The 22119-nt window shown below is 55.8% G+C and overlaps 1 protein-coding gene across 1 annotated transcript in view; it reads right to left on the reverse strand.

Annotated features, from left to right (window-relative positions):
- SCN5A (sodium voltage-gated channel alpha subunit 5) overlaps nt 1-21670 on the reverse strand; it is a 78185-nt gene extending 56515 nt beyond the window's left edge. The window contains 6 exon segments of the mRNA NM_001002994.1: nt 102-332; nt 3648-3739; nt 10207-10335; nt 11498-11587; nt 18828-18946; nt 21393-21670. Of these exon segments, the coding sequence (NP_001002994.1) occupies nt 102-332; nt 3648-3739; nt 10207-10335; nt 11498-11587; nt 18828-18946; nt 21393-21665 (934 nt within the window). The 5' untranslated portion in view covers nt 21666-21670.
- Between the last annotated feature and the right edge of the window lie 449 nt (nt 21671-22119).

The following is a 22119-nucleotide window of genomic DNA, read 5'->3' on the forward strand; positions in this document are numbered from 1 at the left end:
GGACCAGGTACAGCTTGACCAGCCATGGGGGAAGGTCTATCTCTGGTAAGGGCTGTGTGGCCTCACAAAGCCCGACCCAGGCCCGCAGAGTGAGCCTGCACCTGAGTCGCTGAGGTAGTGGTCCAGTGACTCCCAGACCAGGCCGTCAGCCTCCACAGAGCCGTTGGTGTCGTTGAGCGCCGTGAAGTTGCGGACACACTTGTGTCTCAGGTTACCCATAAAGAGCTGCAGGCCGATGAGGGCAAAGACACTGAGACAGAAGACGGTGAGGACCATCACGTCGGCCAGCTTCTTCACAGACTGGATCAGAGCCCCCACGATGGTCTTCAGACCTGGGGAAGGCAAGAATGAGCAGGGGTGTCACCCACAGGCTCTGTGCTCCTCATTCCACTGGGTGGGGGGCCAGGCCTGAGGGGGTGCTGGGCCAGATGGGCAATCATGAAGCAGGGGCAAGAGAAGGAGGCCTCCATTTCCTCTGCTACTGAGATTCTGTCCTGCCCCCCCCCCCCCCCCACCGGGGTGGAAGTCCAGTCTGGCCATGTATTTTCAGGAGGACCCAGTCCTCTTTGCTCTCCACTAGCCACATATATTAAATGGGTGTGGGAAATGCTGGTTTCTTGAGGAAAAAAAAACACTCAAAGCCTGTCCCCATCCGGCTGGTCCCTAGGTATACCTTTAAATATAATCTGCAGAAGGGACACAGGTCCAGGCCCATTCCAGGGCAATGGAAGGGCGCTGGCCATGATCCTTGAGATGGAGAGGCACAGGTCATTCTTGGTAGAGGAATGGGGTGTGTGCTTGGGTGATGGGGGGCTATCAGGAGGCCTGGCAAGGTCATGGTGGGTAATGTCCTAAGGGGTTTGTTCTGGCTAGGATCCCACCTTTGGGAAGGCTTCAAGGGCAGAGGAGAGGTTGACTTACTTTGCATTTTCCTCCTCTGCCCTGTCCCTCCAGGACCCATCCCCTTCCATCCCATTCCCCAAAGCCAAGAGGCTGTGATGTGTTAGTTGCATGGCCCAGCTCCCTGCAGAAGCCAGCACCACACAGCAAAGTGACAGAAAAGCATGTGTAGACACCTTTGGTCTGACACTGAGCTATTGTCCTATGACAAGTTCGAGCAGAGCATCGGGAGCGAGGGGGCTTCTCTGCCAGCAGCAGAGCCCAGCCTCCTGCCCCCACTCCCCAGCCCCCAGGCTCAAAGCGGCCAGATCTCAGATTAAGCTCCATCCATCCATCCATCGTCCAGCTGGTTAATGTGTTAGGAGCACCTGTGGTGGCCGTGCCCACAGCTGCCATGCCCATGACCTCAAGACAGGGAGGCAGCGATGGGCAAACATGGGAGCAGGGGAGGAAGTCCTCCCACTGTGCCACTAGCGCTGCTGCCTGCCCACAGCTCAGAGGCACTCAGCGTGCTCTGTGGAAATCGTCCTGACAGATGTTGGCAACTGCCCTGGGCAGGTGTGGGCCTTGCAGGGAATGGGCCTGGGGTGGTGGTGGTAGTAGGATTCCCATTTGGTAGCCCAGCACACCTCAGCTCTAGCAGAGGTTCTAGGACCCCTCAGAGAGCACACTCCGGTTCTGCTTACCGGGCCTGGAGACCCTGCCCATAATGTATGTGGCAGGCAGCACAGGGCAGGAGGTGGTGGGCAGCATACACTGCCTCAACTGTTAGTCTAAAGGATCTTTAGAGCATCCAGTTCAAGGCCCAGCAAAGCACCTCCTGGTCTGTGGACATAGCATCCAGCGGGGGGAAATAAGTTGGTGAGCATAGATCCAGTCCTTTAAATATTTCTTATATTGATGACAGAGTTCACTTCTGACAAGAATGAGTCCAATGAAGTAACAGGATTCTTTCTGAAAAGACCCAAGAAGGGAAAGGTCCCTGGCATCAACTGGGACACTCTCCTGCCACTGAAGGTCTAACAAGCTGGCCAAAGAGCCCTTGGAAACCAACCCCTCTGATTTCATTTCCATCTTGCGGGAGAGGAGACTGAGGTCTGGAGAAGGCCGAGGCTCTCTGAGCCTCAGCGCAGGGGACACCTCCTCCAGAGAGATTTCCATAATGCCGACCACAGCATTGTTCTAATGACCACTTTCAGGGTCTGCTGTTTGCTTTCTCACTGGGTTGCTGGCAGCTTTGAAGAGGTCCAATGTGCCCGGGCTTAGGTTGGCAGGCTTCCTGCATTACTCCAGGGCTGAGAGATATTTCCCTTTGCTAGCCTTTCTTACAAAACAGACTGGAACATGTCTTTTCTCAACTGCTATGGCCAGTGTGCTTCTCTAATCTTGTGGGTGTATGATGTGAGGTTGTCCCCGGGATCCTAGAGGACAGACCCTGAGGCTTCCAAGCATGTATGTGTGCACCCAGGCCAATGACAACACTCGTCTCCATGGAGGTGACTGTGCACTGGGGGCACGCTGCCCACTTGCTACTGGCTCTTAGTGGGGGTCTGGGCCACTGGAGAGCATGGGGACAAGTGGCCCTGTGCACATCCTATGGGGTTCAGAGGTCAGGAGGAACAGTCTGAGGCTCAGCTTGAATGTAGCATAAGCGGGGGTGGGGGTAGTCTTATTAGATAATTAACACCACCAAGGGAGAGTCTGAACGCCTCCAAGGAGCTCAGAGCAGGGCCCATGCCTTCCCCGGGCAGAAGAGCTACATGGAGATCAAGGGGCCAGGACCTAGGGCTTTCCAAATCAGGAATGGATGCCACCATCTGCTTTAGTTAATTCTTCCCTCAGCTCTGACACCTCCTCAGATCTGTGGCATACAACCTGTCTCCAGCTGCCTTCTTAAAAGAAGTGCCATCTCCAATTCTGAGTGTGGCTGCATTCAGAAAAAGGCTCTGGAAGAAACTTCTGGGCACTGCCCTGTGGGCCATGAAATCATCATAAGCCTTTTGAGAACTTTCCTGGATGGATGGGGTAGACCGGCTTTCTAGAGTGGCCATCCGGGCTTAGAATTCCCGGGTGCAATTGCCAACATCTGTCAAGGAGAATTGCTTCCTGAGGCTACCATGCACGGTTTGCTATACCTCTACCGCACCATGCAGCGAGGGCTGGTAGACGCCAAGGCCCGATGACACCTGTCCGCAGAATACACTCTGTTTCACAAAAGGAGGCGGTGGCGGTGGCGGTGGCGGCTGTGCCTTTGTCACCAAGAGGGGACACAATGCAGGGACTAGGCATTCAGCCCTGAGTTTTCCTTTTTTATTGTGTGTGTGTGTGTGTGTGTGTGCGCGCGCACATGTGTGGTTTGCCTCTCCTTACTGGAGGATGATGTTTCTGGCTGAAGCAATCCACACGCAAGCTTTTCGCTATTCAAAGCACTGAGCTCAGTTTGGGAAGGACATCATTATCTTGGGAAGAGTCTGGGTTCGATACAGGCCCTGCCAGGGGAGCCATGTGCCCCCCCAGCCTCTGTGAGGGCGGGCTTTGCTTGGGGGGGGCATCCCGAATCATCTCGGGAAGCTGTGAGGGGCCAGCCACGTCCGCCGCCGCCGCCGGACCCCCGCCACCAAGCTCTGGGGAAGGTATTCTGGTGACAGGCACATTCGGAGGGGCCTTCCCCAGGGTCGCCTCAGGCCCGGGGTGCTGGGAAGGCCTGCGTGAGTCCCTCCAGCCTTGGCGTTTAACCTGATTTTCACCTGAAATGACTGATATAGTTTTCAGGGCCCGGAGGACTCGGAAGGTACGTAAGGCTGACACATTGCCCAGGTCCACAAATTCTGTTGTGTATCTGTAACAGGGGAAAGTCACACACGGGACAGTGACGACACGCCAGCAGGAGACACACGGTGGGGGAGGGGAGGAGGGGAGACAGAGAGAGAGTCACTTGTAGCTGAGATCCGAGAGGCGAGTCCGGGCATCTTACCTGGGATAACCGAAATAGTTTTTAGAGCTCTCAGGACCCTGAAAGTTCGAAGAGCCGACAAATTGCCTAGTTTTATATTTTCTGATACATACCTGCAGAATCAAACCACAGTTATTGGGAATCGTAAAGGAGCACCTTGGCCTGCCCGCCCCGCCCCGCCCCCTCCCCCTCTCCCTCGGGCAGGGCAGGGGGTGCTGCGGATGCCCAGGCCTCCCGGGTGTCTGCTTCCTCCTCTCCACCCTCCTGACACCAGGCCCTCGCGAGATGACCTAGGGACGTCTACACAGGAGGCCTCCACACGGGAGGCGGCTCTCTTGGTGACGGTCCTGCGAATAACCGGTGCTCTGCCTTCTTGTCTATGCCCTGCGGGATGGTGACATGAAACCACACGGCGGGGACTATGGCTGGAGACACAGCAAGGTGAATAGGGAAACGGTCTTCCAAGATGTCAGGCTGGGTGACAGTGATGCCGAGGCGGGGTTCCGGTCCCAGCTTTGCTCTGTATCATCCATCAGTCGTCTGCGATCAGCTTGTGCCCAGCTACCCCAACTACCCCAATCTGTGGAGCCTTAAGGCCTGGTTGAGACCATCACGGAGGCATAGCTGGGTCTCTGGGGGCCCAGTCCCCCTCAGTCTCATCCCAAGACCTCCAGAGACCCCCAAGGATGGCCTTGAGTCTTCACAAGAGGAGTGACCTCAGGAGGGAGGTCTCAGCAGGGCTGAGTGGGAGAGACGTTCCATCCTACAACACGGACAGTCATCCGCCTGTGGTCTTCACAGGCACAGGAGGAAGGGGTCGGATTCTGGGGGGCAGGCTGCTGCCTGAGCAGAGTGTGAGGACATGCATGAATGGGCCATGTGACCAGAATGTCTAAGAGCTGGGTGGACGGTGTGTGACCAGGACCATCGGGACAGTGGCAAGTGACTTGTGATATTTAACCAAAGATTTCACATCCAGGATGTCTGACATTTAAGCGAAGGCGTCTGATGTTTAACAAAGGACAGTGGACTCAGGATGTCTGATTTTTTAACCAAGTGTGTCTGACCTGGTATCTGAGTGACATCAGACCCAGGATGGCAAACCAGCGGGGCTGGGTAAGTGTCATGGGTGGGTGGATAGTGCAGCCGGACGCACTCTGCCAGTCAGTCTGGACCCCCAGGCCCTTCTACTTTGCTCAGAGCTTCTGAATCTGCTTTTAGGCTGTGGGTTCCCGCAGGGAAGAACTTGTAGGCTATGTCAAGGGACTCAGTGTCCTGGAGGGAGCTGGGTCCTGCCTGGTCCGGCTCTGACACTGGGCTGACACCAACTTCCTCTATGTCCACTCATGGGGCCCTTCCATCTTCATGGGGCCCTGTGGTCCATGCCTGCTCCCTCCTCACTCGCCACATCCCTTCAGAGATGAGAAATTAGCAGACACATCCTCAGAGCTTTTCTTCTGGCTACACCAGATTCTTTTTGTGTGGTTTCCATTCCTTCCTCTGGACTCACTTCAGCTTGTAAACTCCCAATGAAGAGTACAAGTCACCTCCCTTATTCTGGCCCATATACACCTATTAATTTGGTCCAAGCTCCCTCTCTGCTTTTAATGGCTATTCCATTCTCTGTGATGACTCAGATCCTCAAATTTCTGTCCCACATTCTTCTCAGGTTTCACTTTCCATCCAGATATGGTGCTGCCACAAGACTGTCAGGTTTAGCTCAGAACACTGCTGATGTTGCCATCACATGCAAGCTATGGGTCCAGCCTGCTGGTGGCTCTGGGCCCCATTTCCTGCTGCTGGACAAATAAGCATGGCCTGTGACACCAGCCTCTTCTGGTCACAGGGAGTGAGCAGAGCATTGTGCAGATTGGAGGGAACCGGCTGTCCTTCCTTCGCCCCTCTTGTCCCTCACAGACCCTGTCTGCCCCCTCCCATCTCCAGTGAAGTCCTGCATGTCTGCAGCTCGGATCCTGTGTCTCTGCCTGTCCTACTGTAGAACCCGCCTTCCCACACCCCCAGGCTTGCCCTCCATTCATGGTCCGCCTCCTCAGCAGCTGGTGCTAAGCACAGAGAAGCCAAGATCCCAAGTGTGTGCTCGCAGCAGGCTTGTGAGGCTGGCTGAGTGGCTGAGAACAGGAGTGGGGCTGGTGGTAGGGTGTTTGTGAGGTCAGGACACGTGTGGGAGGGCAGTCCCGACAAGTAGGAAGTCTCGAAGGTGAGACACAGGGCTGGGCGAGTGCTCTGCATGTCTGTGCCATGGGGGCTGCTGCCCTTTTTACTTGGTTCAGAACCTTTGGCCTGGCTGCTTCCCATGTGGGGGCCCTAGAGCCCCAGTAAGGCCTTTCTCAGGGCCCTGGGATGTGTCCTAAGAGACCCTGTATCTGGGAAAGGGCCAGCTGTGGCAGGGGCCAGGCTGGGGCTCAAGCTCTGCCCCTGTCAGGCTGGCAAAACGTTCCTCCAAGCCATTCTGCTCCTTCTGCTCTGGCCAAGCTACTGTGTAGGGGCAGACGGCTGGGTTGGCAGATCACGGGCCTAGGGAGAAGCCCTCTTGGAAGCTGAGGAACCCAGAGGCAGGAGACCCCGGCCTTCCTCCTGCTCCGCCCCCATCTTCCTGCGCAGCTCTCCTGTTGCATCACAAGGCCCCTCCTGGGCTGCTGGGCAGAGGTAGAGCCCACCCTCTCCCGGCTGCCTTCCCTCCCTTCCCCTCTAGGTTCAGTTTCCATAACAACCCCTGGAGGTGGGAGGCCGTGCTAACTGGCAGGTAATGCCCAGCCAGGAGGGGCCCCAGGAAGAACTCTGGCGAGAGGGTTGCCTGGCAGGCCTCCTGGCAACCCCGACCCTCCCACCATCTCTACACTGAGTGTGTGTGTGGGGGGGTGTTCAGGTGGAAACATCAGCCCTGGGGTGCCTCTCGAGCAAGGAGACCTGTTCTAGTTCCAACGCGACTGCTGATTCATTCCCTAATTGTGGGCAAGCCTCAGTTCCCCATCTATAAAATGGAGGAGGGGGGGGTTTCAGTGAATGGACGGTTTCTGCCACCCCAGGCTCCTTCGATGATTCTAGGAGCCCCCTCCCCATTATCGAGCCATTCTGACCATAGCAGGATGCATTCCACTGCATTACCAGGGCAGCCGTTTTTTTGTCCTAAGGCAGGGCCACCACCAATCAGAGCTGCCAGGCCAACCCAGCCCAGAGCAGAACCTTGACGTTCCAGTGGGTCCATGCAGCCCCAGGGGAAGTGGGTTGCCAGTTTCTGTGAGACACCCAGGACTTGGGAATAGTCTGCTGGCCTCTGAGTCTGTTCTGCTTTGTTACCCCTGGTTCTCGTACAGAGTGAAGGCAGGGAAGCCTTGCTGAGGAAGGCACACCTGCTCTGTGATTCCAAGCGGAAGAAGCGGTTCCCTGCGGGATCCCGTGGGGATTGAGACAGATTCTCTCATGGGACAAGACAGCAGGACTCACTGAAGGCCTGAGGTCACACAGAGCACCTCCCAGAGGCATGGGCTGAAGACAGGCCAATGCCTGGCTCCTACTATTAGGCAGGGGACCCAGGGTCTGGGGGTATCGCTGCTGTGACACAGTCCTGCTCAGGCTCTGGAATGGGAAGATAGGAAAGACACAGACCCCGGACACGCCTCCCTACTCTGTGGTCTCAGCTGATGATCCTGCATCTTACCACGGAGAAAATTGAAGCAATCAGGAGAGAAATTCTCCTCTCTCATTATCGACTCTACCAACCCACTCGAAATTCTGCCTTCGGTGCTCTTAAGGCCAATGCTCCACCTGGGCCCGTGATTCCCAGCCCTCAGGCCAGCTCAAGGGCTTTGCTCCTGCAACCCGCCCCCTCCATCATCGGGCTTCTCTTCTCTCCTGGATCGTGCCCACCCCCTTACAAAGACACCTCCCGTCTTTAGAAGTGCTCCCCTGCCCATTTTCTCCAGCCCCCAGCACTCTATTTTCAAGGTTTACAGCTAACTCCACAAACAAAATGTCTATACTTGGCCCCGTCTCTTGAGCCCTATCTCATCAGGCGTATGTCCCCCACCATGTCCGGTCAAGGCCATCAGCGGCATCACGGTCCTCAGGGGTGTCACGTCGTGACTGCCATGGTCGATGCCTTGGATGTCTTCAGCCTCCTCAGGACATCTTTCGAGTGGAGTCACGCTCCTGAGCTGGCTTTCAGGACAGTCCTCTGCCTAGGCCTTCCCCCACCCACCACGGCAGTGCCCTCCAGATGCCCTGGCTCACCCCTTCTTTCCTGACCTCGAGATGTTGGAGCATCCCGTGGTACAGTTCCCAGGCGCCGTCCCTTCTCTGGCCGCGCTCACTCTAGATGATTCACTCATCCGGTCTCCTGGCTGCAAGTCTCATCTGCACCCTGATGGCTTCTAAATATATATCTCTACCTCGGACCTCTTTCCTGAACTCCAGACTGGAATATCCAGTTGCCTATTCTGTATCTCACCCTGGATGCTTTCAAATTTAATGCATTCCAATCTAGACTCTTGATTCCGTCTCTCCTTCCCTCCACCAGCTCCTCCCTTCATCCTCCATTTTAGTGAACGGTAATGCTGTTCACCCAGCTGTTCAGGCCAAAACCACTTTGGGGTGTCCTATCAGCTCTACCCTCAAAGTACATCCAAAATCTGACCGTGTCCCATAGCTTTTCTACTTAAACTCTCTGAGAGAGATGTCCCAGCCATCTCTCTCCTGGCTACTAAAATAGCCCCCCAGCTGCTGGGTAAACTTATAATACGTAGCTCAGGTCAAGTTACTCCCTGCTCTCAACCACTGGTGGCTCCTGCCACCCTGGGCTCTTACCACAGCCTGCCAAGCCACAAGTCTGTCCCCTGCCCCCCCGCCTGCCCCCTCCCCGCACTCTGCCTTTCCTCCCACTACACTCTCTTTTTTTTTTTTTTTTTTTTTTTTTTTTTAAATATTTTATTTATTTATTTAGGATAGTCACAGAGAGAGAGAGAGAGAGAGGCAGAGACACAGGCAGAGGGAGAAGCAGGCTCCATGCACCGGGAGCCTGACGTGGGATTCGATCCTGGGCTCACTTAGCTCTGGCCAGGCCTACGTCTACACTGGCTTTGGGCAAGTGGCAGCATCTGAGCCTCAGTTTCCCCACCTGTAAAACGGTGGGCTGGAGTCAGTTTACAAGCAGAGCGCCTAGAAACCAGGTCCTGGATGCATCTTCTAACCATCAGACTCTCCACTTAGCTAGAAAGCACCCCATCAGCACGGTCTGGCTGCCTACTCTCCCTTCTCTTCCCCCCGCATGGCTGAGCTCACAGCAGGGCTGCTCATGTCTGGGGTGAGGCAGATCTTGTCACAAACAGGTAGATTTAGTGAATCCGAGAATCCTAGAAAGTAAGAACTGAACCAAACCTCTGATACCACCTAGGCCAACACTGTCCTTCCACAAGTTGCTCTGCATGGGCAGAGAGTGTTGCCCTCACCAGCTCTGCTCCCTGCCAATGCGTGGTGCCCAGCCCTGCACACACATCAGGCTTTCCGAAAGGGTTTGATGGCTAAGCCCTGGCCACAGCTCCTGCACAGGAGGCCCACCCTGATCAGTCATCCCTGTCAGAACACAGCACAGCACCCATTGCTGACACATCTTGAGGGGAATGCCTCCACCCAGCCTCGGTGAGGGTCTCTTTTTAGACAAGAAAGTGGGGCCCCAGCCTGCATGGCAGCAGGCCAGGGGTATTCACATTCACTCTCTGGCAGGCTCCTTGGGTGTCCTTGGCATTTGTTTTGTCATCTGTAAAATGGGGACAAGGAATCCCCATCCAAGATACCTCTCTGGCTGGTGTGACGACCCACTGGATCATGTCAGTGACTGGGTGCCTTAGAATGTGCCAAACGTGGAGTGAGTGGAGGCAGCAGATGTGCTGGTGTGCCTGGCATGGGCTCCTAGGGTTGCCCAGTCTTTTCCACACTCCTTCTCTTTTCTGCTGATTCATTCTTAATCACCTTGGAACCCAGGTCATTGTTCATTGTGGTCCAGAGGTTTTGGATTGTAACATTGGTTTCCTCGGTAGAAAGGACAGAGGATGCTAAGCCAGAATCGTAATGATGTCTGCAGAGCACAGGGCTGCCATGGAGCCACAGATGAGCCAGCGGGCCTGACCTCCACAGCCCACCATGTGAGCTGGGGCCCCCATCCTGTCTCCCTCTTGCCACAGCAGTAAGGTGGGCTGCTCTACAGCCACTTGTAGAGAGGCATGCCGACTGCAGCAGTGGGGAGAGGGCCCGGTGGTGGCCCAGGGCTAGAGGTGATGCACACATTCCTTACTACGGCATGGCATGGCACAGTACAGCACAGAGAGCAAGGTACTTACGCCATGACTATCACACTGAAGTCTAGCCAATTCCATGGGTCCCGGAGGAAGGTGAACGCATGCAGGCAGAAGCCTCGAGCCAGAATCTTGACCAGAGACTCAAAGGTGTAAATGGCAGTGAAGGTGTACCTGGGAGGAGAGACACGCAAGGTTTCTCAGGGAGGCTGCTGCCCGCAGGCCAGATTGGCCAGGCTCCTCACACGCAAGCAGGAGGCCTGTACAGCTCCTTTCTTAAGGAGCCCTAGTACGAGACTCTTGGCCATGCCCCATGGCAGAGCTGGAGCTTTGGTCCAAACATTGGACTAATTATTTCATCTTCACATGTTTACTCAGCGTTGCTGAGTGCTCGCCATGCACCCGAATTTTGCATTTTCCCTCCTGCTTATTTTGGCATGAGAAAGACCCTCGACTTCTCTCCTCACCCCAGCCTGGGGGGCCATGCACACAGGCAAATGGTGGTCACTGGGTCTACCCTGTAAGGCCACTCAGATCATTATCACTCCCTCACCCTCGCTTGTGGGTCCTCAGCATGGTCCATGCTCAGCTACCTGCGGGGGCTTGGAAAGGGGGCTGAGGGTCTAACACGTGAGGCTGGGCGGGGAGGCCTGAAGAATCCTGATGCCTAGATGCCAGGACCATGGCCCACGGACTGGGATGGGAGCCGGCCACACCGGCGCTGCTTCCCTCATCCCCGATGCACTGATGATCCTGTGGGTCCTGTGCGAACACAGCCACAAGACAAGCCACTCTGGTGAGAGAGGCTGTCCCTGATGTTCCATCAGTTCCCTGAAAACAAACCAAATGCCCCAAGGGCCTACCAGGTCTGTTTAAAACTTGTGGGTAAGGTACTTTTCATTTGAGAAGGATGGCCTGGAAGTAAGCCATGCAAAGGGTCACTGGAGGCCGCAGAGGTAGTCCTGAAGTGGGGCCAGCCCTGGGCCTTGCCCAGCTGCTATACCCCCTGGCCACATCCCATTGGACAAGATGTGCCTGGCACATACTAAGTCCTCGATAAATTATCAGGGTTTTCTTTCAGAGCCTTCTCTGATGGGCTCAGTGCTCTTCAGGGTGGGTCAGGAGGGTATCTCCCATTTTTGCCAACCCAGAGAGCTTCATCCTCAAGGCAAGAAGCTGGCAGGACCAGGAGTGGCCAGAGAGGGAAGGGGCTGGGCCAAGGTCTCTCCAGGTGGGCAAGTCCTGCCGGTGACTTCAGGGGTGACTTCTGGGGCCACAGTATGGAATGGAAAAGAAGGGAGGGAGGGCCAGGCTACTGAGGCCTTAAGATACTCACTCGACATACTTGGTCCAGGGTGGAGGGTCGTGCTGGGCCATGAACACGCAGTTGGTCAGGATGGTGCACATGATGAGCATACTGAATAGCGTAGCGCTGGTGTCAAGGAAAGCTGTGTGCAGCGGGCCAGCCAGGCCTCTCCTGCCATAGGGTTCTGTCCCCGGGGTTGTCACTGCCATGCCAGTGCTGCCAGGTCAACGAGACAGGGGCTCCGAGGGGACAGACTGGTTGCCAGTCCCTGCCAACAACTCCCCACTGAGGCCAGCCCTGTCCTCTGCCCGGCACTGGTGGCCGGACCCCTGCCCTGCTCTGTAGCCTCTTTGGGGGCCAGCCACCAGACACCACACCATTAGCAGAGTCCCACACAGGGTCCTGGAGGGCAGGGAGGAAGACCCTCGGGACCACAAAGGCTTTTACCCACAGCCATGGGGGAGCGCCGTCCTTAGCCCCACGAGAAGGAGGCGGGATTTAGAAGCTGTTCCTCAGGGGTTACTGCTGGGGGGAGAGGACAATGGGAGCTCCCAGTTCTCTCCCCTCCCTTCCCAGAGGCTTTTCACCTTTGGCTCAGGACTTCTCTGAAGGAGTGTTCTGCTGCCCAAACTTATACACCCTGTCAGGACACACTGACCCAGACGGCACAGGAGATGGCTTCTAGTACTGCCTCCTGCCCTTCACACGTGCTCCACCTCCTGCTCTCCTCCTCTCCCTTCAGGAAACTCCTAGCTGGGGAACCCCCTCTGAGCAGGGGCATCCCTCAGAATGAGCATCCTCTCTGGGCAGGAGCACCCCCTCTAAGCAGGCTGCTCGATCCCTAGGTGACCACACCCCAGGGCATGGGGCATCATCTCTCTTTAAGTGTGCTGCTGATCCCTCAATGTCAATGCCTATCTGTTCCCCCCCCCCAGAACGGGAACTCTTCAGATGTCAGGACTGTGTTGTGGGCATACTTCTGGGCCTCCGGTCTTGAATTGAACTGCCCCAGGCTTGTCTGATCCCTGACTCTCTGGCTCCTTCTCTGCTGCTTCAAGCTGGATGGAGCTCTGACTAACCCCCACGGGTCCCTCTCATCTCTGCCAGACCTACAGAGGAGCAAGGGGCAGACCTTGGGCCGCGTAGGGGCTGGGGCACCTCCAAGGGGCCTGAGCCAGAACAGACACCCTGCTGCTCTCACAAATTCCCTCCTCAGCCCAAGAAGAGAGGCTGGGCTTCCTGTGCCCGGTGGCTGCCCCCAGGCTCACGATGTGGCCCCAGTCCCAGCTCTGCAAGCAGCAGCTGCCCGCCTGAGAATCCCTCTGGCTGCCAGGGAGCTGAAGTAATTGAGCCCTAGGGGCCTGCCTCTTTCCTCCCTAGTAGAGCTCCACCCTTTTCTAAGGCCTGGTGGGGCCTCAGGTCTGAGGGGGAGACCAGTGCAGTCAGCCTGGAGACTGGGCTTAGCTGGGGTGCTGACTTCTGGGAGACAGCGATGCTGTCCCATCTGGGGGGAGAGAGGAGGGGAGGGAGGCCTCTCAAAGGATCTAGATGCATGCCCTCCACACTCAGTCCTCCTGCTAGGGAATCCAGGGGATCAGGAAATAGCATGCCAAGCCCCACCCCCAGTTTATAATGAATTCTCCAATTTCTCACCTGAGATGAAAGAGGATCAGGCTTTGGGAACCTCCCTCAGCTATAGCAGAGCTGCTCAGCTCAGAGGCCATCGCTCCATGAAGCCCTGATTCCTCCCTGGTGGGAGGACACCTCTCTAGGCCCAGGTGTGTGTAGGGCGGTGTCCCTCAGCTTGAAAGTGGCCCATCCCTCTGCCTGTGGGTAGGTCTCCATGGCTGAGACTCACTCCCTTCTCCCTTACACACGCACATGTTCCCTACACCCAGGCTCTGTGCCAAGGCTGTCCTTACTAGGCAGACAGTTAATATGCCCCTCAACCAGCTTTATTCACTGCCCTCTCCCGTACCCCCACCTGGCCAGATCCACTACTGTGGATCCCAGGTGATTCCTGAAATATGAAAGTAATGACCCTAAGAGCAAATATTTATTGAGCCCTTCCTAGGTGCCAGGCTCTGTTCTCTGTAACCATTAACTAATTCAATTCTCCCAACAACCCAAGGGCAGTGTGTGTGTGTGTGGGGGGAGGATTTGTCTCCATTTTGTTCATGAAGAGACTGAGGCACAAGGTCAGACAGGAGGTTACTATAACAGGGAGAGAAACAGTACCCACCCTGCCCACCCCAACCACATCTTCATCCCTGACAAGCACAAATGCTAATTTCTTCAGCAAAAGGAATTTATGGATGTGATTAAATTCAGGGTCTTGAGATGGGAGAGCACCTTGGATTGTCTGGGTGGTCCCAATGTCAGCACAAGGTCCTTCTAAGTCAAAGAGGCAGGCAGGAGGGTTGGATGTCTGTGGGATATTGCACCAGGAGTTGCTGGCTTTGTATATGGGGGTGCCACAAGCCAAGGAGTCTGCACAGACTCTAGAGACTGGGGAAGACTAGGAACAGATTCTCCCCTAGTGCCTCCAGAGAGGAATGCAGCCCCGCCAATACCCCGATTTTAGCTCAGTGAGAACTTCTTGGATTTCTGACCTCCAGAACTCTAAGATAATAAATTTTTGCTGTCTTAAACCACGTTTGTGGTCATTTGTTGCAGCAGTCACACACTGTCGGTACAAGGCTGGTCAATGGCACAGCCCAGCTCAGAGCCCCGGGCTGGCCAGCTCGGGACCCCCACACTGAGCCCTGCGGCTGCACTGTCTCTGCATAACGATACCAAGGGTCAGTCTCTCTGCCTCCAGACCAAAGGGCTGGGAGTCATCCTGCTTCAGGGGGAAATGCTACCCCAAACTTGACTTCTACCATTCACAGGGCAGTAAACCAATGAGTGAAGGGCTTTGTAAAGTGTGAGCAGACTGCCACCCAGGGGAGGGATGAAACTGTTCATTATTTTAAAGAATAAACCTAAAGAGCATGTGTGCCTGGCCCTGGGTGGGAGACAGGAGGCATCTGAACAGCTTCAAGATGGGATATTATGAGAAACCAGACCAGCCTCTGGCTGGGCAGGAAGGCTTCCTGGAGGAGGAGGCATTTAGACAGGCACCCAATGCTGGGCAGGGTTCCTTCAGCAACCTATCAGCGCAACTGGTCAGGGTGATGAGGCAAGGTGGGCTGACTGGGGGAGACCCCTCTCAGTGCTCTCACTAGAGCGAAGAAAAGACCCTTGGGCAGAAAACAGCAGTGTGAACAGGCTGCTCTGGGCCAAAAGATTTGGCTGGAGTTCAGGTGAGCTGGACTCTAGCAGCAAGACTTAGGGAAGAGCCAAAGTAGACAGCCCTTCTAAGTGCTGCCAGCCAGGGCCTGGGGCCCATCCTGGGAAATGACAGGAGCTGCCTGCCTTTTCTAGACATAGTAACAGGTTAAGGTGAGGTGCAGCAAACTCTAGACTCTGGAGGCCCTTGAGTGCTGGAAGGTGCAGCAAACTCTAGACTCTGGGGGTCCTTGACTGCTGGAAGCCCTGCTTGGCTCTCTTGACCCCATGGATGGTCATTCCTGTAGGTGTCCTCCTACCTAGAGGTGCATGATTCTGCTCAAAGCATCCCCAGGTCCCCCATGGAGCTCAGCAGTAGGCCAATACCAGAGAGATGAGTCAAGTGTACCCCAGGCCAGGGCACACCTGTTTGCACTGCCTGGCAGTCTCAGGTTGATGACTGAGCTGGCCCCATGTATGGGCAGAGGCAAAGGCCAGCTCTCTAGGTGGGAGCTCAGCTGAACATCTTCAATCCTGTGGTGTCATTGTGCCCCAACACCCACTCCCAGCCTCATTATGAAAATGCCAGTAAGGACTGCCTGCATGGGGGCAGGTGGGGAATGCCTGAAACTTGGCCTGCCTGTTTTTGGATCCCAAGGAGTCAAAAAAAAGAAATGCTCGCAAACAGAGGGGATGCCGTGGGGGGCATTTTCATATATTTGTGCCATTCAATGAACATGCACACACACACACACACACACACTCACACAAACACACACAAACATGTGGTTTGATTGCCCATTTGAATCTGCTAGAGAAACGTGGGTGGATTTTGTGAACAGATCCTGTGCACCCAGGAAGGCAGAAAGCTGCTCCGTGTGAACGTGAGGCCTCTCTGAATGTGACTGCAGTGGAATTGGGAGTTCAGTTGGTTTCTTTTATTTAATCCTGGCAGGAACACATTCTGCAGGATTATAACAAAAATACATTGGAAAAAATAATTCTACATACCCATATTTACTTTTTAGGCCACTTCCCAGGGATGCACTGCAAGCATGGAGCACAGAGAAAAAGCCACTAGCATGTCGCCGTGAGTGCCTGCATCATTAGTAGTGAGTGGGTTTTCTTCCTTGAGAGCAGGCGCGGCCCTCCTGCTCCTTCCTAAATTTGTCTTTGGCCCCTTGCCCTCTCCAAAGGGCCTAGCACATAACTGCATGTGTGGCTCAGGAGGTGTCTGAATGGATATGAAAATGTAAGCTAATCATGGGTAAAGATTTTCAGTTTTGCAAGATGCAAAAGTGCTGGAGATTTGCTACATGACAATATGCACATAGTAAACACCACTCAACTGTACACTTCAAAATGGCTAGGATAGTAAATTTTATGTTATGTGGGCTTTTTTTCCCCACCACCATACAAGAGAATGTAAGCAGAGTGAAAGTTCATTATTTGAAGCACAGAATCTGTATGCATTCAAAATTCATAGCGACTGATAATGGGCACGGGATTCCTTTTTGGGGTGATGATATGTTCTGGAATTAGAGAGTGGTGATGGTTGCGCCACCATAGGAATATACTAAAATCTACTCAATTGTACGCTTAAAAACGGTAGGTTGTGTGGTACGTGAATTATATTTCAATTAAGAAAAAAAAATGCGCGGACAGTTTGGGGATTCCTAGGCTTCACACTGGAGCTTCTGGTCTGGTAAGGGCCAGGAATCTACATTTTAAATAAACTGCCCAGGTGAGCCTAAGGTGATCCTCACAAAAGGACAGCTGCTAACAACTGCCCAGGGTGGTGTGTGCTCGGATTGTGGGATCCTTGCAAAAATGCAGGCTCTGGGGTGGGGCCCGAGATTCTGCAATTCTTACAAGAGCCTCACGAAACTGCTGCTACTGGTCTATGTGCTACACTTTGAATGGCAAGGCTCAAGGGCACAGAGGGGCTGCTCCCAAACCTTCCCCCGCAACCCAAGATATAGACCCTTCCTCTCCCCCATTGCCCCCCGAGACCACTAAGGGGCGCTGTTGAGGGCCAGCGGAGTGCTCCCAATCCCAGGCCGTGGAGTGTCAAGGCAGCCCCTGGGAGCCCACTGCAGGGCCTCAACCATGACAAGCCACCTCCCTGGGGCCGCTGCCCTGGGGAACACAGGCCAGCTCTGAGGCCTCAGGGTGGGTTGCGCCGGGGGCAGCAGGTGGTGGGGTGGGCAGGCGGGGCCAGCCCCACACAGCCTCAGCCACTGCTCAGTGGATCCTCTGGCCAGGCTGGGGATGTCAGTTAGGGTGGCTTCATCTGGCTGCCCCCACCCCGGCCCAGTCCAGGGCCCTGCTGGAATCCTGGGGCTGCCGCTGCATCCCTGGGGGCTGCCGCGGCTGCCAAACAGTGCTGGGTTGGTTAGATACCTGGAGGAGAAGCCCCAGGTGGGAGGAGGAGCATGCTTTCAGGGAGGCCACGCCCTTGGAGTGAGGTGGAGACAGCTTAGACCAAGTGAGAAGGCTGGCCTTTCCTTCTCCCGCCATGCCGTCCTCACCAGGCTGTGCCCACACGCTGGCAGGAATGACAACTATTCTTGTAGAGGTCTTATCGCTCTTAGGGGACTGCAAAATTCCCAAAGGGGCAAAGACAGGGTCTTATTCAGCTCCATATACCCAGGGTGCCAGGCTAAGTGCTTAGGAACATTTGCAGAATGGCTCAAAATTCAATCTAGAACTACTCTTGACTCACAAAGTAAGATGTAGCTATGAACCCCAGGCTGCCCCCTGAATAGAGCCCCTCCCCACGGTGTCTGCCCCCCCTAGAGCCACCCTGCTGCTCCCACAGCCATGGCAGCATGTGGGACTTGCCCTGCACACACACATCTCAGGAACCCCCCAAGGAAGGCAGGAGCAAGCCAGAAGACGGGACAGAGCATCTACGTGCAGAGAACAAGTTTGGCACTGAGCCCCTCCAATTAACCCCTGCAGTGAGGATCAGGGACTGGGCACAGGTGGGCAGGGAACCAGGAAGGGGCATCCTTCATCCCCGCCTGGACAGAAAAAGCCCCTGAGCTGTCAGCATCTGCCTGCGTCACTTAGCTCCTCATGGGGCAGCTGTTTTCCTGAAGCCTCCTGCCCTCCTCGGAGGTTGATGGGTCGTTGCCTTGGCCTCCGGAAAGGTCCAACCAGAGTGGGGATCTGAGGGGCGACCGTGGGCAGCCTGCCACACCCATGGCTAATCATGCTGCAGAGCCCAGCGGCATTGATTCAATTAACAGCCCAGCCAGCTGCCAGCCGAAGGGAGGCTGCCCAGGCCCGCGCAGGGAGACACAGACGCCTCTGGCTGCATGCAGACACCCGTCTCCCCGCCTCCCCATCTGGGGGGCCCCTTTTCTGAAGGCCGCAGAGCAGCCGTGATTGGGTGCTGGCACCCCGTCCCACATCCCACGTCCCACGTGGCCTGAATGAGGCCCCCTGAGGGCCCAAAGGCCAGTCCTGTCCCTTGTCAAACTGCAGCACTCAGGGGCCGCTCCTCCCCAGCCGGCAGCTTTTTTAGGCTGCGGTTTATATAATTTAACGCTAACCAGAGTTCTTTGAGATAACTCTGAAACTGCAAACATTTTGTCAACACCTAATCAAAAAGCAAGTGTTGCCTCCTTTGAAGGATGCCCACATATGAATAAACCAGAGGTCTCTTTACTGGGAAGTGGCTTCTCCTTGGCTGAGCCCCAGTGACCTGCCCGAGGTCCCTGCAAGGGGATGGGGAGGAGGCGGTGGGAGGGGACTTTGGAGCCAAAGCAGAGCCGGGGGACACTGACAGACCTCCTGTCCTCTGGGATCCTCAGCAGACTGGCTTCTAGGATGTGTCTCTACTGAAGAAGCAGGGTTTCCCCCAACTTTCATGTGCCCAAGAATCCCCTGGGATGTTGCTGAGATGCAGATGCTTATTTGGCAGGTCTGCACGTCCAAGAGCCTACATTTCCAACCAGCCACTAGGTGATGACCGTGTTGGATGGTCCACAGGGATGGGCACTGCTCTCGGCCCTAAACACCCTTCCCACCCCCGTGTGGGGCCCAGAGGAAACTCGTGGCAGGGACTCACTGCAAAGGATATGAATGAACCAGAATCTTCACGGCCGCTCTCCGGACAGGGTGGAAGGGACTGAGGACATACAAGGCATTGGTGGCACTGAAGCGGAATATGGTCTTGCCTTTATTCAGCACGATGAAGGTCTGTGAACAGAGAGCTGCTTTAGGTTGGGGCAGGAGCCCATAGACCCCTGTGGAGAGAGGATTTTGGGGGGCAGCTGTTGGCTCTGAGCCGTGGAACCCTAGCTAAGGGTTGGGTGGAAGGAAGAGAGGGATTGAGAGAGGGGGAAAGGACAAGGGAGGGCAGCCAGCCCGTTCCGCAGGTCAGCGGTGGCTCACAGTGTTGCCCATGGCTGTAGTGGGATAAGGTCAAGTTTAGGGGAATGTCAGGCTGGGTGGGACTGAGTTTAGTTTCAAAATTACAGTCCTGACAAGAGGGGGGCCTCTCATGATCCTAGCTGAGATTATTTTCCCAGGAGAGGCCAGGATGTGGCTGATGCCCGCTCCTTCCCCTCCACCCTTTTGAGCCCTTCCTGCCTGCTGGGGAGTGATGGGCTAGTTAGGGAGTTGGGTCAGCAGAGAAGACTAACAGGTGAGTGGTAGGGAGGGGAAAATGTAGACCCCAGTCCAGGAGAGAGAAGCTTTCTCTGAGGCCCTGTCTCTCTGGGTCCAGGGCAAGTGTCAACCCTAGCCCATCCCAGAGGAGATGACCTAGGGTCTCCCCCTGGGAGGATCTTAAGCAGCCCAAGGTGGGCTTTCTCCCCAAGCTTCCAGAAGACGCAGTCCACTCAGCACAATGGGGCCTGGGACTGGACAGGAGGTGCTGGGGGCTGAGCTACCAGTGCCTCCCCAGCTCCCCAGGCTAAGGCTGGCACAGCTGAGGTGGCATGGCTCTGGGGTTGTGCTTCTCTAAAGGCTGAGCTAGTGAGACAAAGTTCTATTTAATCTGAGCTGGGGAGATCAGCTGACTGGATATATCAAGACCAAAAGCTCTGCCTGTGTCACCCCTTGGGACGTGGGGCAATGTGGTCAGGGGTCAGCAAGAAGAGTCAGAAGGTTAGAGGCCAGAGTCATGCCTGGGCCATGGTTCAAGTATTCCTGATCACAGGGTTAGAAAACAGGGTCCCTGACTGCTTCTAGGCTCAACTGCCACCAGCCCCCAAAAGCCTAGCCCTGCCTTGACTCCATCCTCAGTTGGGTCCTCCTGCCATGCCTTCCGCCTGTCCCAGCTGACTCTAACGTAGCTGTCACTCTGACTGGCCACTGAAAGCTGGACTGGCCACCAGCTTTGACCTTCACTCTGACCCTAATTCTTCTAGCTGTGACCCACCATGACCTAGGCCTATCTACCCTGACTAATCCCAGCTTCTGGCCTCACTCTGACCCCAACGGTAACCCCCGGCCCTGACCTCAACCCCACCTGCATCACCTGAACCAAGGGGAAGCACAACCAGGTTCAAGATCTCTGCTCCCACCTGTGTGTATAGATTGGGTGGGCTCTCCCTTTAGCCACTCACATTCATGCCCACACCCACTCCCATCACACACAGAGACAATGGTGTACCCCTCCCCCCTAGGCTCTTGGTCTAACTTCAGTCTTACAGCACGGTCACATACTCAGGCGCCTGGTGATACGGACACACAAGATTCACACTGCCGCATGCCCACACTTGCCTTGTGAGCACCGACCCGGTCTGCCTGCCAGCGTTTTCCAGGCCTGACTGCAGTGCTGTGAGGAGCTACCTTCTTCCTCAGTACCTGGCCTTCTGGGGAAATGCCTCCACCAGATGCAAACCCTCCTCCCTCCAGCAGTGAGGCCCAGAAGTATGGGCAACCGGCTAGGCACCGGGCCTCTGCAGGAGCCCTGTGGCCTGAGAGGTGAGGCCAGGGCAGGGCACCCAGGTAGGGGAATTCACCTCCTAGGTGGAAATCCCTGCTGGAAGAAAGCCTGAGTCGCCCTGCCTGGTGCTCAAAAGCTGCTTCCTCTCCCTACACCCAGGAGGACGATGGCAGAATGAGCTCCCTCCTCACCCCTCTCAGGCCTCCTGTTGGCCTTCACAGACTCAAGACCACCTGCAAGGCCCAGCAGCTGCTGCTACCGCCCCAGCCTGAGCTACCCAGGCACAGCCAGCACCCAGCGAATTCTCCAGGCAGGAGGGTGTGGGCTACATGCTGTCCCGAGTAGGAGAGGGGACCACGTGCTGTGCTCTGGAGCCCACACTCAACTCAAGACCGGACTTAGGACTCAAATCCAAATTGCCAGCCCTGCAGGACGGGAGGAGTCTGCCCAAGGGGAAAGTCTAACGGCAGAGGACTCCCACAGAAGGCACACCACAAGGAGGCAAGATTCAACTGTGCTTGCCCGCTTCTTCTCTTCTAATACCAAACCATATCAGGCTGTGTAATTCTGGCTTTTATTCTGGAATAAAATTAAAATGATTGGAATACAGATCCCCAATGACTCACTCCCCCAGAGCCCAGGGAGCCCACCCCAAACACAGCCCCATATGGAGGCGAGGCCTTCTCCCTATCTGCTGCGCTGACAGGGGAGCTGCAGGAAGGTGTGGGCAGGGAGGTGGGCGGCAGTCACCTTTTGGGTGCTATAGAAGGGGTCCAGGTCCTCCAGGGGCTCCCCGATGAGCTCTCGGGGCGGGTTGCCATAGAGATCTGGCAGCTTTTTGGAGGCCTGCAGGTCCAGCTGGGGCCGGGGAGCCTCCTCTTCGGGCAGCCCTTCCCGGCTCTCCTGCGAGGCGGCCGAGCCTCGGGCTTGCTTCTCTGCCATGCGCTTCTCGATGGCCGCCAGGGACTCCCGGGTGAACCTGCGGAAGCTGCTGGTGCCCCGAGGTAACAGGAAGTCTGCCATCTTCTCATCCTGCTTCTGGGGCACCGGCAGTCCTCGTGTGGCCTGTGGGGAAGCCAGAAAACACAGACGCAGTGCGTGATGCTATGTCCAGGCCCAGGGGGCAGGGTGGCCACACCTGCTGGGGAGGGGCTGTGCTGGTGGAGGAAGGACGAGGTCTGCCCAGACGGTCCAGGCCACGGTTCCCAACCTCTCCAGGGGCACACCTGGCCGACACGGGCCTGGGCAAACCCAAGGTCCTCCAGGCTATGGGTTGCGTGGCGACCCGAAAGATGGTCCCCTTCCCATCCCTATGAGCACATCTGATGGCAAGTAGGCAAGAGTGGCTGTGTTGCTCAAGTCCTCTGTTCTGCCCTACTCAACCCAAAAGTGAACATTTGCACCTCTTGGTTCTTTAACCAAGCCACAAAGGTACTGACAGTCTCTGGACTAGGAGGGACACTCGCTGGGGCAGGTC

Source organism: Canis lupus, chromosome 23, assembly GCF_011100685.1.
Source record: "Canis lupus familiaris isolate Mischka breed German Shepherd chromosome 23, alternate assembly UU_Cfam_GSD_1.0, whole genome shotgun sequence".
In the NCBI taxonomy this organism is placed as follows: Eukaryota; Metazoa; Chordata; class Mammalia; order Carnivora; family Canidae; genus Canis; species Canis lupus.